General features: G+C 44.2%; 2 protein-coding genes across 8 annotated transcripts in view; both read left to right on the plus strand.

The window, feature by feature from the left end:
• The window catches only part of LOC6725770 (teneurin-a), a 198,599-nt gene that overhangs the window by 137,605 nt on the left and 45,637 nt on the right, over window positions 1–15,357 (plus strand). For all 7 annotated transcript variants that reach the window (XM_039297391.2, XM_044923645.1, XM_039297392.2 and 4 more), the window contains 4 exons: window positions 1,372–1,677; window positions 3,877–3,983; window positions 12,701–13,906; window positions 14,048–14,242. In XM_039297391.2, coding sequence (XP_039153325.1) covers window positions 1,372–1,677; window positions 3,877–3,983; window positions 12,701–13,906; window positions 14,048–14,242 — 1,814 coding nt within the window. The remainder of the gene's footprint in view (window positions 1–1,371; window positions 1,678–3,876; window positions 3,984–12,700; window positions 13,907–14,047; window positions 14,243–15,357) is intronic.
• On the plus strand, window positions 2,063–2,634 carry LOC27209307. Its single transcript, XM_016184751.3, has one exon. It carries the CDS (start codon window positions 2,163–2,165, stop codon window positions 2,496–2,498), a length of 336 nt encoding a protein of 111 aa, XP_016039077.1. The 5' UTR covers window positions 2,063–2,162; the 3' UTR covers window positions 2,499–2,634.

Below are 15,357 nucleotides of genomic sequence, written 5' to 3' on the forward strand. Positions count from 1 at the left end.
TATTAACGTTTGTATTATTAAAATGTAAATTATATTAAAAATAATAGTAATAGTAATAATGCTAATAGCTGAATCTATGTACATAATGTCACGAAATTCATTTCAAAAATGAATTTATGTAGGAATATTCGTCATTAGAGTATTCAGCTAGCGACTTGTGAAAAATTAGTAAGGCAATGATTCGAAACGAGTGGCACCCGACATGAGCACGAAATTTTTCTTGGGTATTCCCTTTTACCCTTCATTTCTTATACCCGTCGCGCTTCCACCCATACAAATTTTAGGCATACAAAAAATGACCTGCGGCCGATCGTTGACTGTGCGTCCACTCACCCATACGGCTCTTGCGCAGCAGGCCTCGGGTGGTTTTTTTACTCGTAACAAAAACACAACGTTGGTAAAACACCCGAATATTTTCTGTTGCCGCAAGTAGGGTGTCAAAAAAGACGGGGTGCCTAGAGACCGAGTGTTTATCGGGTGGACGTAGAGTGCCAGTGGCGGGCTGCAGTTCTCTGAACCACACACAGACGACACACACACACACGCGCGCACAGGAATTTACAACAATGGCGGCAGTTATCGAGAAATGGCAGCAGCGACTGCATTTCCGCTTAATGTTGAGCGATAATAAAACACAAACAGCAACAAAAATCGCCCGACTGCCGGTCGGGGATAATGAAACTCGTCGTTATTTTTTGTTGTAATTTTTATTTTTACATTGGTTGGTTGCTATTTTTTTTTCTCTTTTTTTTATTGTTGCTTTTCGTGCAACCCATTCGCCCTTCGCCATTCGCCATTCTCCATTCACAATTCGCCATACAATGGCCGGCGTGCACACATGCATTGATTTATGTTTTTTAATTTAAAATTTCCGCATCACTTAACCGTTAAAAATAATAATAACAATAACAGCGGGCCGCGGCAACAACAATAAGCCATTGTCCACGAGGATGCGATTTAAATATTGTAACATTGCCAAACGCGTAGAAGAAGCAGCAGCGAGCGGCGAAAACTTTTGCACATGTTTTAATTTCCGCATTACAAGCCAAAGTGCACTGAGCGAAAAATGTGGAACCCAATGCATAAACTAAAAACACACATAACAAAATTAAGTATTCAGCTGAAATTAAATGTAATGACTTAAGTAAAAGTTAGAAATTTAGTTGTATAATATTTTAGTGGTGCAGACTAAAACAGTGGATTTTTCTAAAGTTAAGTTAGTATGTTAACTTAGAATTGTAAACCTTAAAATTAGGAGTTATATTTATATTCATAAGTAATCAAGTGTCATGCACAATTCGGTTCGAGTGCATCCCAAAAATTGACAGCCAGTGGATAACCCAGTTTCCTTGCATTTTCTCCTCTTTGCAGACTGGGCGGCCATCCACAACAGATGCCGCAGAGTATGTCAACTGGCAGCAACACAATCGGCCATGGTGGCATCGATCGCGGCGGCGTTGGACTGCCGATGGGCGCTGGCACGATGCCCGGCGGTGTGGGCGGTGGACCGGGGGGCGTGGCCGGTGGAGGACCCCAGGTGGGCGTCGGTCCGCCCGGGAGCGGTAACGGTGGCAATTGCCAGATAAGCGGCTCACAGCCGCTGGTCATGCCCGGATTCCCGTTGCGTAATTCCCACTCAGCGCATGCACCGCACTATTCGCCATATTCGCCATCCAGGTAAGTTGACATCCATTCGGATGTGTAGTAGTATTGGTAGTACCAGTGATAGTGATAGTGGCATTGGTGGTGGTGGTGGGAGCTGCGGAACAAGGGGTGCCCCCCAAAATATGGTGTATATCTGGACCTTTCGCCCCGGGGGTCACAGTGAACACTCCTCGAGTGAATGAGCGTTAAATTGAGTGAGAACAGTGGTGGTGCACTGGTTATGACTTTCCAGTCAACTGATTTTGTTCAAGAGAAGGCGGCTTTTTCGCTCGCGCAGCAATCGAGGATGTGCTGCACATTTAAGGTTAATTCTCACATTTATTTGATATTATTTTATTATTCAGAAAACTTTTTGTGAACCAAGTAGCTTAGCAAACACATCGAAGTTGCCGCTGACTTTCATGTTAGAACAGTAATTGGTTAACTTCCCACTTTTCTACATCAAAATTGTTAACACAAGAAAATCGATTTAAGTTTTGGAATATCTAAATATAGTAATGGGCGTTTTAGCAACCGCTCATATGATCCACATTGTGTGCGTTGCCCGCTGGCGACGTGAGACAGCGGATGATCACATTCCGGGATTGCATCGCCGACAGGAGATCCAGTTTACAGGACACGATTCCAATTCCGGTCGCAGCGATGTCGATGATAGGACCACGACATCCGTCAAATATCTGGAATCCGTGGGGTCTATTCCACAAGCGCAGAAATATAACCGCCTATTCAGATATTGGTGGCCATTGAATGTCTGCAACGACATCCGACAGAAGCTTCCTCTGATTATCGAAAACTCGACACGTCCGTCAAGTAGCTGTGGATGCCAAGGATGATTGGGGATGCTCTGATCTTCTGTTGAGTAGAACAGATTTTGATTTTAAAGCCTCTGTAATTCATGATCATTTGGCATTAATCATGAAAATATAACATTTTATATAAATGTTTTCGTATAATTTATACGAACTATAATTCGTATAGTTTTTATCATTTTCTGTTCCTTTTAAATATCTTACATCTTGTTGATGTTTTCTTGTGAGATACTTACGACCTTAAAGACTCGTCTAGTTAGTATTTCAAAGTGATGCAGAAACTTTTTTGTGCAGTTCAGAGTTCCCTAGTTAGTGCCTAACTCCATAAGGAATTTTCCCCCCAGGGAGATTTCCACTCTTTTCCCTGTTGCTTTTTATTTTTCCCCTTCACCGAGTTGAATCACCTTTGAAGGCCTGACTCTCGGACACTTTTGAGTCTAACCCAATTCTGGGCCAACTTTCGAAAGTTGCCAACTCAAGAATTGTTAATTCTCTTTAAGCTGGGACCACGCCCCCTTCGCCAGCACTTACCCCTCTTCATTTTGCCCATATTTCCCCCATTGAAATTTCGTAACTCCCTCCGTCAGCGTTTCGTTCAACTTTTACGCAATTAGAGGCGACCACGCCGAAAGACTTGACAGCTCTGCCTGCGGCGGCTTAGACTTGTTGGCTGGCTGTATGTGTGATTAACACCCTTTTTTTGGGTCGAGATTGGGGCACGCTGGCCTGGAAGCTGGGAGCAGTGGTCCTTGTCCTCGGTCTTGTGCATCATTTTGCATGCGTTGCCTTTTCGGTTGGGGGGCTTTATTAAAAAAGTTGCCAGCTGTTGCCAGCAGTTGACAAACTCATTGGCGTACTAACTCTGCGCCACGCAGCGTTTTTGTTTTTTGCATTGGGAAAAATATGAAAATTTAACTTATTTTCAAGTTGCTTATTATTAAAAAATAGTCATTGTACGATCAGTTCACACTGGCTGCTTGCCTTATGCGCATCCATTGGTCTCACTGATAAATTAAGATCAAATGATCAAATTAAAACTATAGCTCATTATTTCTTATTATTTTGTAGCTTAAATTTCCTTTCTGTTGCGAAACTAGTATATTTTTCTCCGTGCTCTCCGTTGATTTTACTTGCTCTATGCGAAACGTGTTTGTTTGGTTGGATGGTTTCTGTGGTCCTTGTGATATGTCAAGCGACTAAAGCCGCAGGACAGAGTACGGGATATGTGGGGGACAAAAAGGACATGGAGGCGATGGAGGCGAGTGGCTTTACTCCTGTCTTGCGGTCTCAATGCCCCGCCCCGCACCACCCCACCCCTTTTGTTAATTACAAATGCATTGCTCAGTTTGCTTAACGCTGCTATCTCATCATCATACTCTTTTCTCCATGTGTATTTTTACAGGTTTCACATAGATAAACGCTGTCAGCACCGATGTTCCTGGAAATGCTTGAGCATCGCCTTAATATTCGTATCCGTCGTCCTAACCGCCATGTTGGCGTACTTTGCAGGTAAGAACTTCTGGCTAAAAACATCGGACATTGTGATAATGCCAACACAGTTAATGAAAAATACACAAGCCCATTCGCACACACACACACACGCACACAAACATGCGCGTACCTTTGCAAATATTCGTTCAGTGTATACATAAGTGCAAACTACAAACAAGCTATAACAAGGCAAATACATCAAGGTGTTTGCATTACATTAGCGTTAAATGGTGTTAACTTACACACACACACACACACTTTGGCCAGCTAAGAAACACGGAGCATTGGCCTAGGTAAACACATACGTACATGTCCATACACTGAGAAAACAATTGACAATATGATCCATCGAAACTTGTTAAATTACAAGACTTCGATAGCTTTTAAAGTTTTCAATTCTTACTGCTTCAATATTTATTAATTTATTAAATATAGATTTACTGAGTGCCTTTCATTATTTTTCTCAGTGTATGCACATGATATATGTGTATAAATTCTTCGGCTGGCTCTAAATGTTAATTGATAAATGTGCCAACTGCTGGTGGTGCATCCTGCACAATTGACAAGCAAATTAGAATCCGCAAGTCCCCAAAGTTCGATGGCATCGGAAAAACCGCCAGATCGATTGAAAATCCATGATTGAAGGATATGCCCACAATCTTGGGAAGCTCCCAAAATTTAATTAGCTATTGCTGATTTAGCGGCAAACAGATTTAATTCGCATTAGTTGAAGTGGGCACTTCTTAAGAACCTTTAAAAACGCGTATAATTGCATTTCGAGATAATTTTTGATAAATTTCCAACTAATGCTTGGTGAAAAATAAAACAATTTCCTCGTGTACGAGTTATGACAAAAGTTATGCTTTTCCTGGCAAATCTCACCTGAATTGGCAACAGATATTAAAATGGCTTTTTAATGTTTTCCCCTTTTTTTGCAAGTTGCACTTGCCACATCCGAAGGATGCTTTTTCCCCTCGTGTTTTTTGCTCGTCCTTTTATATTCCTGTTTTTCCTGATGTTTTCCTCTTTTTTTTTTATATATATATATTTTGCTTTTTGTTTACAACTTGATAATTAAACACGTTTTGTGCCGTCCCTGGCTGTGCTGCCTTCCAAATTATATTTACAGGTCAATTTAATTCTTTTTGCCCATTTCTCTTTTCTGCTCTGGCGAACCTTTGGCTTTCCATGCCCCTTCCCCCCCGTCCACCATCACTTTTTGGCCACCCAACAACATCGTTGTTGTTGCTGTTGCTGTTGTTTTGCCCTGGCAAAAACTTTGCACATTAAAATATGTAAATTTTAATTTGAAACAAAAGGGTTGACGGTTGGCAGGCAGTCAGCCCTCGCCAACCGTTGACGGCAATGGCGACGATGACGACGCCTCCTCAGCCACCTTAAAATCCCCCAGAAAACCGCTCGGAAAACTGAGTCACCACCCCCTTTTTTCACCCATTTTTGGCCCCAACCTTTCGGCCATGCTGAAACCCCCCTTCCTGTAAATTTTCCTGTGGTGGCCTCTGTGCCCCGGCATTTTATCTAGTGAAACATTGGCACAACTTTTTGGACACTTTTAGCGTCTGTGCGTCGACATCTGGGCTGCCAGGTTCTTCTCACTTTTTCCGATGGGGGTTTTCCAACTGCCAACTGTTTTTTTTCTGTTGTTTTCTTGTTTTTTTCTTTTTTTTTGATAAATCTTACGCGAAGGCATTCAAATTTATGTGGCTGAACTTTAGCGACCAAAAAGAAGCCTTTTTGTGTCCGTGTGCCGAAATTTGTTAGGGGATTTTGTGAGTGATTTGCGTTGTTTTCCCATGACATTTTCAGGTAAACAAGTTGGCCGGAAATCACTAAACAATTGTCATACAAAAATCGAACCAGTGCGGAAATTCTGCGATGCCTTTAATAGAATTTATCTCTTCTATAGTATATATATTATATTAAATTGTAAAGCTCTAATCAAAGCTGTTGTGAAACCAAGAATTAGCCCAAATAACTTATTTTTTTTTTATTTAGTAACATTATTTATTCCTGCTCCATCATCATCCACGACTTTTCCCGGATTGTTTTGCTAGTGCCATTCATTACCAATTCGAGCCACTCATTTCTTCCCCTATTTGCCTGCTCCTCTGCGCACTTTCTCCGCGGGCCGCCCCCCTCTCTCTCTCCCTCTCCATTTTCGCACTTTCTCCCTGCGTTTAATTTATTATCTACGCAGAAGAAGCAGCAGCAGCTGCTCGTGAGACGGCGGCACTGATTTACAGTTGGCTAAAAGCTGCGGCTTGTTTGGTGGGTGCTTTTTGGGTGGCTGGTGGGTGGTTTTTGGGCGGCAAGGTTGTTGGTGCCGCTGTTGTTCCTGCTGTTGTTGTTGCTGATGGGGCTGCGGTGTCACAGGATTGCAAGTGAACGAAAACAAATTTACAACAAACCACGGGAAAAATATATGTGATGCCACTTGGCACATGGCAGCCCCCTCTCAATCGCTCCCCTCCGCCGCACTCCACACTCCGCACTCCACGCCCCTCGCCTTTTTTGGCACAAAATGAATTTAAGTTGAAAAGTTGTGAACATTTTGTGGATTCGGGTGGGGGGGTGGTTGGCATTTTTGGGGAGCTGCTGCTGCGTGTGGATTTCACTGATTTAATTGTTGGCAGCCAGTGGCAGCAGCAGTAGCACATGCTTGAAATTTATCTTTTAAAAATAATGTATTAATTTTTGTGGCGCCCCTCGTTTCTTAACCGCCATAAACTCATTTGTGTAAAAAGCTTTTTGTGTGCGTGTGTGTGGGTGTGTGTGTGTGTGTGTGTGTTTGGGTGCTTGGGGGTCGCTTTATGGTTGAATAGTTTTAGAAACTGTGGGGTTAAGATACCGACTGGGGAACAGGTGAACCAAAAATTAATTTACCTCATTTTTATATACGTATATATTTTGGTTTTGCAGTCAAACTTTTCGCCCTTCGTGTTTGCTTAATAATTTTCTATTAATTAAGGGTTTCGCCATAAAATTAGCCAGCAATTGCGGTTTGAGGGGCGCCAGCTGTTTGGGTATTTTAAAATATATATACACTTGTATATGCATGCGTATATGTATGCATATATGTATGTATGTGTGTATGTGCAAGCACACTCAGGAAACTGTATAATTATATACAAATATGTGCGGCCCATTGTCAGTTAATTAACAGGCAGACAGCTTGCGTTTGCTTGTTTGCCTTGTCAGCCTCACGAGTTGTTCTCTTTAATTTGATTTACATACTGTCTCCATTTGCCACGCCTCCCACCGCCCACCGCCCCAAATGATGATGGAAGATTTCAGGCTTCGAGCAAATAAGCACAAAAAGCTGGGAAAATAAAATGAATATTTTTCGTTGCCTACTTATGAGCGCAGCGCAACGGAAGATGTTTGCGGCGATTGCGTGCAAGAGTAATTTGTATAATTTGTATTGTATTCTGATACAGACGAACCAATAAACTTATCAATGCAAGGCCTTAATAGTTTATAGTTATTTAAGAAATAAATCTCGAGGTGCACAATTTTATGAATATTTTAATGCCGATAATTACAGATTTTAAAGCAAACTTTTTATGTCACGAGTATTATGCTTTAAACTTATCCACTTTTGGCTGTGAAAAGTGATGACGACTGACAGCAGCTTTAAGTGCACATTTGCACATTTGCGTATGAGGCACACATAGCGATCTGCATGCAGCTGTCATATCTGTTCCGATAATCGACCGCAGTGTCAGCCGAGTGCGAGCGAGAGGCTGGGGCGGGCGGGAAAGAGAGGGGAGAGCCGGTGACAAGTGCAACCGCATCAGCAGCAGCAAAAGCAAAAGCATCAGCATTCGCCGCCCATAAAGTTGCATAAATGTTTGCCCAGCGATTTACAAATGTGCCACTTTCTATCACAACAAAAGCAGCAGGAGCAGCAGGAGCATCGAAGCAGGACAGCAAGTCCCAGTGCGAAAGAGACAGCGGACCAGACAGACAGACCGACCGACAGACGGACAACAGTTAATATGCTTGACTGGCAGCTGGCCCTTTCAGGATGCGCATTGCAGTAGTTATCGGAAATAGGTTAATCGATTTTTAAGCAGATAACTATCGGAAACTCATTCGATATGCACTGTTTCACAGACAGATGGAGGCCGGCCACGCCCCCCGTTCCGATGGCTTGTTTCCCCCCTCAAGAATACACGGTCAGAAAAAGAAGGAACTGAAAGAGATTTTATACTTCACTCGATTTTAACCTTAAAAAATTATTATTAAAATTAAAACAAAATTTAAATAAGATTAAGTATATCTTAGATACCTAATATAAAGAAATATGCTTTCCATTGAGTGCCACTTGTTTCTCACTGTGCTCCTGGCCACGCCAACTGGCCAAGTGCGTTCGTGCATCCATCTGTGTTGAAACTCCAGTGCTCCAAACTCCCCTCCCTTCCCCTGGACGCGTCCAACCTGCTCTGCTGCAAACCCCCCTGGCTACGTCCATGCACCACCAGCTGTGTGTGGTTGCATGCCTTACTGCCTTTGCTCCTGGTTTTGCTTTTGCCTTTGCTATTGCACTTACTGTGCTATATATAACTGCTGCAATGACCCCATGGGGCTTATTCCGTACAGCTTTTATTTGCCATTCCGTTCTATATATACTTGGATATACATACATACATATATATTGGCCTGACCACCCTGGAAAATCCGTAGAAAAACCCACCAACTGACCCCCTTTAACATCTTATCGGCGTTGTCATTTACAGCAGCTGGCCTTGTAGTTTATGCGATTTTATTTTCATTTCACTTTGCGTTGCGGTTTGCTGGAAATTTAATTTGTTGCTGCCTTTGGCTCTGTGTTGCGGTTATCCCAGCCAGAGCCACGCCCACATTTTCCGAACCCAAACGGAAAATGCGAACTAGATGCGCACAGTGGGCAAAGTCCCATTGCCCCATCCCGCAAAATGCAGTGTATCGAAATGCATATGCCAATGGAATATTCAGCCGGTTTCCTTAGCCCAGCCAACTGTAATCGGATTATGCCAGCTGTTATTATGGCCACTAGGATGTCGTCTTAGCCGCTGGAAAGGTAACTAACCGACCGAGTGGGCGCCTAATTACCGGGATGCACTTAAGTAGTCGAGGGTCAACGGAAGGTGCGGCCAAATAGTTGGAGTTGCATCTGATTTGAAAATACATTTCGGGCTTTTTGCGAGGGAAAATCGAAGAAAATCCAGTGCAACTTAGCTGCAAAAGTTGTCGAAAAGTATGAAGTATATAAAATGAAACTTCACCTTTATATTTTAGCTTTGCAGAATATTAGTTGGATATGCTCCACAATTAAAATGAATTCGGAAAATATTCATGCTGGAGCAAATGCTTTTCTCTTGCATGATTTTGAATCAATTTACTCGCACATTTCTTTGCTTTGTGGGCACATGAACTTCCATGACTTCTTTCGCAGTAATTGACTTTTGCCCTGGCTATTTTTCAATTTCGGGATAGACAAATGCCAAAGCCCCCCTTGTCAACCGCAATGTGTCCTGTCAAATGCACTAGAATCGTTCGATCGATGGGGGGCTTCACTGTACCGAGCTGCCAATTAGTGAATGGAATTGTTCATTTTTCTGCGGTTTCCTTTTGCGCCTAACGAATTATGCAAAGCACTCGGAAATTGTCCTGCTCGCATTTCGTGTTTCCTTTTCAGGGCTGCAAAAACATGGTAAAAACATACTGGACACTGGGCGGCTGGGCGTGGCAGGAAGAGGGCGTCGGGTAGGCCAATCAACCGGAAATGCGAACGTCACGCACAACCGCAACAAAGAAAGTCAATTAGCAGAGGAAAAGACCGAAGAACAATGTTGGCGGAAAAATAGGAGGAAAACAACAAGCTAGATGGTTTCAATTAATGCGTAGGCCGCAAACAATTTGCCTAAAATCGCCATCAAAACAAGCATATCGAAAGACATTTCAATTTAAATTACATCGCATACAAGCGCCGGCACACACACACTCACGCACACACACACACACACGCAAAACGCAAAAGGACATTTGTCACTTTCAACTGTAATGGCCGCTGGGCGTGCTCCATTCGCCTTTCTCCGAAAAAGGTGTGCGCATGTCGTTTAAATAAATTATTTTCCTTAAGGAAGTGCAATTAAGAAAATGTTTCATAAATTTCCCAGCCGGTTGTAACTTTTGCCTGACCCTGACACTGGACGTTTGGACATGGTTTTTCGGCGCTTCTCCTCTCTCAGTTTTCCAGCCCGGCAGGAGCAATTAGTGCTAGTCGTCCTAGTCCTGGTCCTGGTCCAAAACGCCTGACGATGTGTCTCATTAGGCGGGAGGACAGAAGAAAGTGGACGAGAACGAGAACGAGGACAAGAACTCTTTTATTCATGACGACGCCCAGGATTCGAAAGTGGAGCTTCTGCTCCTTCTAAAGTTTATTGCCCACTTCCCGGACGAAGGGCGGAAATAATTAATCGAACACATCCGTTGCACACCCTTTGAGCCAGCAGCAACTGGAGCAGAACTCGAGTGGGTCTAAAAATAAAGCCAAGGGAGTGCCACAACACCCACAACACCCGCCCACCCACATGGATGGGGTTTATTAGGAAAATGCTTAAAAAAATAAATTAGTGAGGGCATGAATATTGAGGAAAAACCTGGGCGACATGTGTCACACTAATGATGTGCAGCACAAATGTTGATGAGCAGGAAACAAAAAAAAAAAAAAAAACTATCAGCTGGTAATTAATTTTTGATCATATCAAGTGTGATTTCTAAACAAGATTTGCCCACCTAGAGTGTCAGCTTGCAAGTTGGCAAAATGTCTATAATACTATAATACTTTGATTCTCTATCGAAAGTATAGATTTATGCACATCACATCATAAGGTTTTTTTTATATTGTTCCCAACATTTTCTCCGTGTATGCTACTTGACTTACAGAGCTGAAATAAAATCTATACCACGTTTACTTGGCTTCCTCTTGAGGAATATAAAAACCAACTAAATAACCATTAGCGTGAGTAAAGCGTGGGGGTGGTGATGGATGTAAGTCGGGTGGGTGTCTCGGTATGGGGCAACAAATTGTAATCAAATTTAATTGGTGAACGAAAAACAACGCGAAGTGAAGGAAACCCGAATCGAATCGAATCGAATCGACTAGAATCGAGCGGAAGGGAAACCCAACCAATTTCAAGGAAGCTTCCCACCATCAAGGGTCTTGTATTTGGCGATGGTGCGGGCTGACAGGACACTCGAATGAAAAGCTTGTTAACTTAATAGAACCAACTGGGCCGAGCTCTTAATTTATTAATGATACCCGCCATATATATAAGTATACATTGTTCCTTTTCAGAGGACTCTGACCAGTTTATCGATGGGAATGGGGTGCATTAGTTTACATGTCAACGAAATGTTTTGTGTGTCCTGTCAAGTGTCCCGAATTGGAATTGGGCTAAGAATAAACAACAAGCCAGCAAACCGACAGCATTTGCAGCCATTACTCATATATTTATGATCCACACGCTCTCTCGTCCCCAAAACGTTTGCTTGTGGCAGTCCGCACTGTACACACACTAATGCTCGTATATGTGGCGTCCATATAATGCGCCCCATTAACATAATTTCAATCGATATAAATGTGGCAAGGTTAATTGCTCGCACGGGATTTAGTTTCTACGGAATTCCGCTCTAATGTGCAAAGTGATTATTGCAAGTTCCGGCTATTTATGTTAGAACTTATTTTTGGATCTGTTAAAATGTTAGAAAAATTAAGTAGCACATTTAATCTAGAATCTTATATCGTTTAACGAAATAATAGTTTAAGGCAAGATTAAAGAAAGGCGTAGACTTATCCTTCTACCGTGGGAAGCGCTCATTCCAGACTTGTTTAACCCTTGTTCGCCCAAGCTGTGCGTTCCAGCGAGTCCTTCAATCATTCGCCAGCCCTCCTTTCTCGATGTCCTGGTGGCCAGGACCTGCTGGCGCCGCATTCCCACTGCCAATGGCCATAAATCGCCGGCCATAGTTATCGATAAACGATAGCCGGGAGGGGTCCTTTTTTTCCGCTCCGTTTTCCAGCAGCAAAATGCAAACGTGTTAACAACGGCCACTTTGTGTCTGTGTGTGTATGTTAGTGTGTAAGTGTCTGAGCGTGTGCGTGTGTGAGCAAGGGTCAAGGGGTCAGCGGAGAGGGCGGCAGTAGTTTTTGATTTATACTCGTGTGCATATTAATATGGCGTTAAAATATGATGCCAAAATTTATGTGTGAAAAACAGGGCGGTGCAGCAGCTGAAGCCACCAACTACAGCACCACAGAAGACATTATTGCGATTCTCTTGGCCAAAATGGCAGCATGAGGACCAGATTTATGGCCAGCACTGTGGCCATCTCGCTTACCCTTCCCTCTCCCCGCTCAGCCTGCTAACCGGCTGGCTATATCCCTCTCTGTCTGTCGATTTATGGGCGCACATTTGGCCAAGCCGAATCGAAAATCCAGCCAAGGGGCACAGCCAAAAACAGAAGGATATAGTTTGCTTGGGTATTCCGAACGAGCGATGTGTCTCATAATCTCAAAAGCTTTAATTGCACTTTCTGTCGGCAGATAAGATGAAACAACACCTACATATACTCAATAAGTTGTATCTGTAAGATCTGACTAATTGAGCACGTTAGATATTCAATAAACTAAACAATAAAAATAATGAAATTTTCTTTGCCTCTTGCAGCTGTCAGCTCGATGAAACCCAACATGGACAGCACCAATTGCATCCTAGTCCAGGACGTCAAGTCACAGCCCCACGATCTGCGCGGCGGACTGGCCAAGTCCAATGAGAAGGGCGTGGCCACGGCCTTCCCCACGGAGGAATCGATCCAGACCAGCACCTCGGACCACGGCCAGAATGGACACGGACTGATGAACCCGTCGGCGGGCAGCGGAGGCAGCAACTCGGGCATCCAGCAGCAGTTGCTGCTGCAGCAGCAGCAGCCGCACTCGATCAACCAGCCGCTGACACCGCTGGACGCGACCAATACCCATCTGCAGGATCACCACCAGCTGACCTACGGTGGCGCACTGCCCGGTGGTGTTGGCGGGATTGGCCTGAGCGGCGGTGGCATGATGAATGGTGGACTGAATGGCGGACTGGGTGGCCAGTTGATGCAGCAACCGGGTGGCGGCTTGAATGGACACCACCATCAGGCGCTGCAGCCGCAACTGGGCGGTGTGGTGGAGCTGAAGGAGTTCAACGAGGCCTACCATGCCACCATACCCGCCTACCAGTTCTGGACCTTGGAATTCCGCAACAAACATCCCGCATTCATTCGCTTCAATTTCACTTTGCCCTGGGGCGCACACTTTGCGGTCTATTCGCGCCGCAATGTGGCGCCTTCGGTGACGCAACACGATTTTGTGGAGTTCATCAAGGGCGGACGACTGGATAGCCACCTGAGACATCGACGCAGCTCCGCGAATGCCACCACAACTGGGCAAGATGTGGAGCTGTATCGCCAGGACAAGGACCAGAGTGCGGAATCGGCTCAGGATCAGGACTCGGAACAGGACGAGAGCCGCAGCTTCGACTCCAGCGAGTCGTACGATGTGGAGACACCCCTCGATACGGCCAAACAGCATCTGCAGCGGATTGGCAAGCCCCAGAGCCACTGGGTGAACAAACGATCCGCTGGCGATGGCCTGCCCGCTCTGGATGTCGATGCCATGACGGTGAACGTATCCCTGCTGCAGTACTTGGACACCGGCCTGTGGTTCATATCCGTCTACAATGACGAACTGGTGGCCCATTCCGTATCATTGCTGGCCGAGGAGGCCGAGGGCGTCAGTACCACATGCCCCAACGATTGCTCCGGCAGGGGAAGCTGCTATCTGGGCAAGTGCGATTGCATCGATGGCTACCAGGGCGTGGACTGCTCCAAGAGTAAGTAATGCTTAAGAGCATACTAATTTGGCCAAGAAAATACTTTTCAAATATCACTTGGGTTCAGCTTTTGGCCCTTGAACCACTGTTCCCTTATTCATTCCCCTTGTTCTCACCGCATTTTCCATTCTGCTCTTCCAGGCGTCTGTCCGGTTCTGTGCTCGGCTCATGGACACTACGGCGGAGGAGTGTGCCACTGCGAGGAGGGCTGGAAGGGCGCCGAGTGCGACATTCCGGTGGGCGAGTGCGAGGTGCCCAACTGCTCCAGCCACGGACGCTGCATCGAGGGCGAGTGCCACTGCGAGCGCGGCTGGAAAGGACCCTACTGCGATCAACGTAAGTGTCAAGGACTAGCCCACAAATACACTTAAAAAAAATAATAATAAACTAATGGAAAATGCCTTGAATATACCGGGATATCCGAAATATCTAAAGATATTATTGCATTGGTTCACTCTTAAAGACTCAGCTTACTTTTTAGGGCCTTGTGCAAAAAATTTGGAATAGATAATGTATTTGCTGAAAACTTTTAAACTATAGGTGGAATTGAAAGATAAGGGACACACTTTTTTTTGATGTCTGGCGAGTGTGAGCTTTCTGCTGACTTGGCATAAAAATGCTAAAATTATTTATTTGCCTTGTTTGCAATTTGGAGCCAGCCTCTCGGTTCCGGGCCATGTTGACACTGGCCGATAAGGCCAGCGGACAAGGACAAGTGGGCGGAGATGGGCGGATGGGCGGATGAGCGGGTGGCTGCCCCAAAGTGGATGCCAAAATATTTCAGTTATTATGCCGACGACACCGTCGTCTGCACTTCTTTTGGCCAAAAATATTCTGTCCTCGCTTTTTGTGTGTGGGCCTTAAATTGACAAAGGGAAAGGCAAAGAAATGCCAACAATTTTTGCCTTGTTTTTCATTTTATTTATACATATTTTATTTTTTTGGTCAAATAACTTTGAATTAGCCTTAAAGCAGACACTGAAATCGAAACGAATTTTAGGATGCAGCCAAAAGTTGTCGAATATTGTACGAACAAGGCACAAATATATTTAAGTTAAAGAAATCGCAAACCGGCATTTTAAAAGTATTGATGAATTTGAATTATGGATCTGAAAGTAAATTCCATAAAAGCAATATACCCCATGGCAGAATGGCTCAAAAAATGACTTATGAAATATGCAACATGCAACAACGCACTGAGTGTGCCTGTGTATGTGTGCATCGGACTCTTGGCATGTGATAACAAACAAGGACAAACAACAAACAGAATCCGAAACAGAAACAGGACCAAACAAACAAAAAATAAACCAAGACACAGGGGAAAAAAAGAACGAAAGCCCGTTGAGCAAACATAAAACGTATAAAATCGAATTTATATGTTGGAAGCATATTTCTCATACACATGCAGGGAAAAGTAAAATACCAGGAGGCCACAGGAAAAGTGGGCGGAA

The sequence above is a fragment of the Drosophila simulans genome, chromosome X (genome assembly GCF_016746395.2).
Source record: "Drosophila simulans strain w501 chromosome X, Prin_Dsim_3.1, whole genome shotgun sequence".
Classification (NCBI taxonomy): domain Eukaryota; kingdom Metazoa; phylum Arthropoda; class Insecta; order Diptera; family Drosophilidae; genus Drosophila; species Drosophila simulans.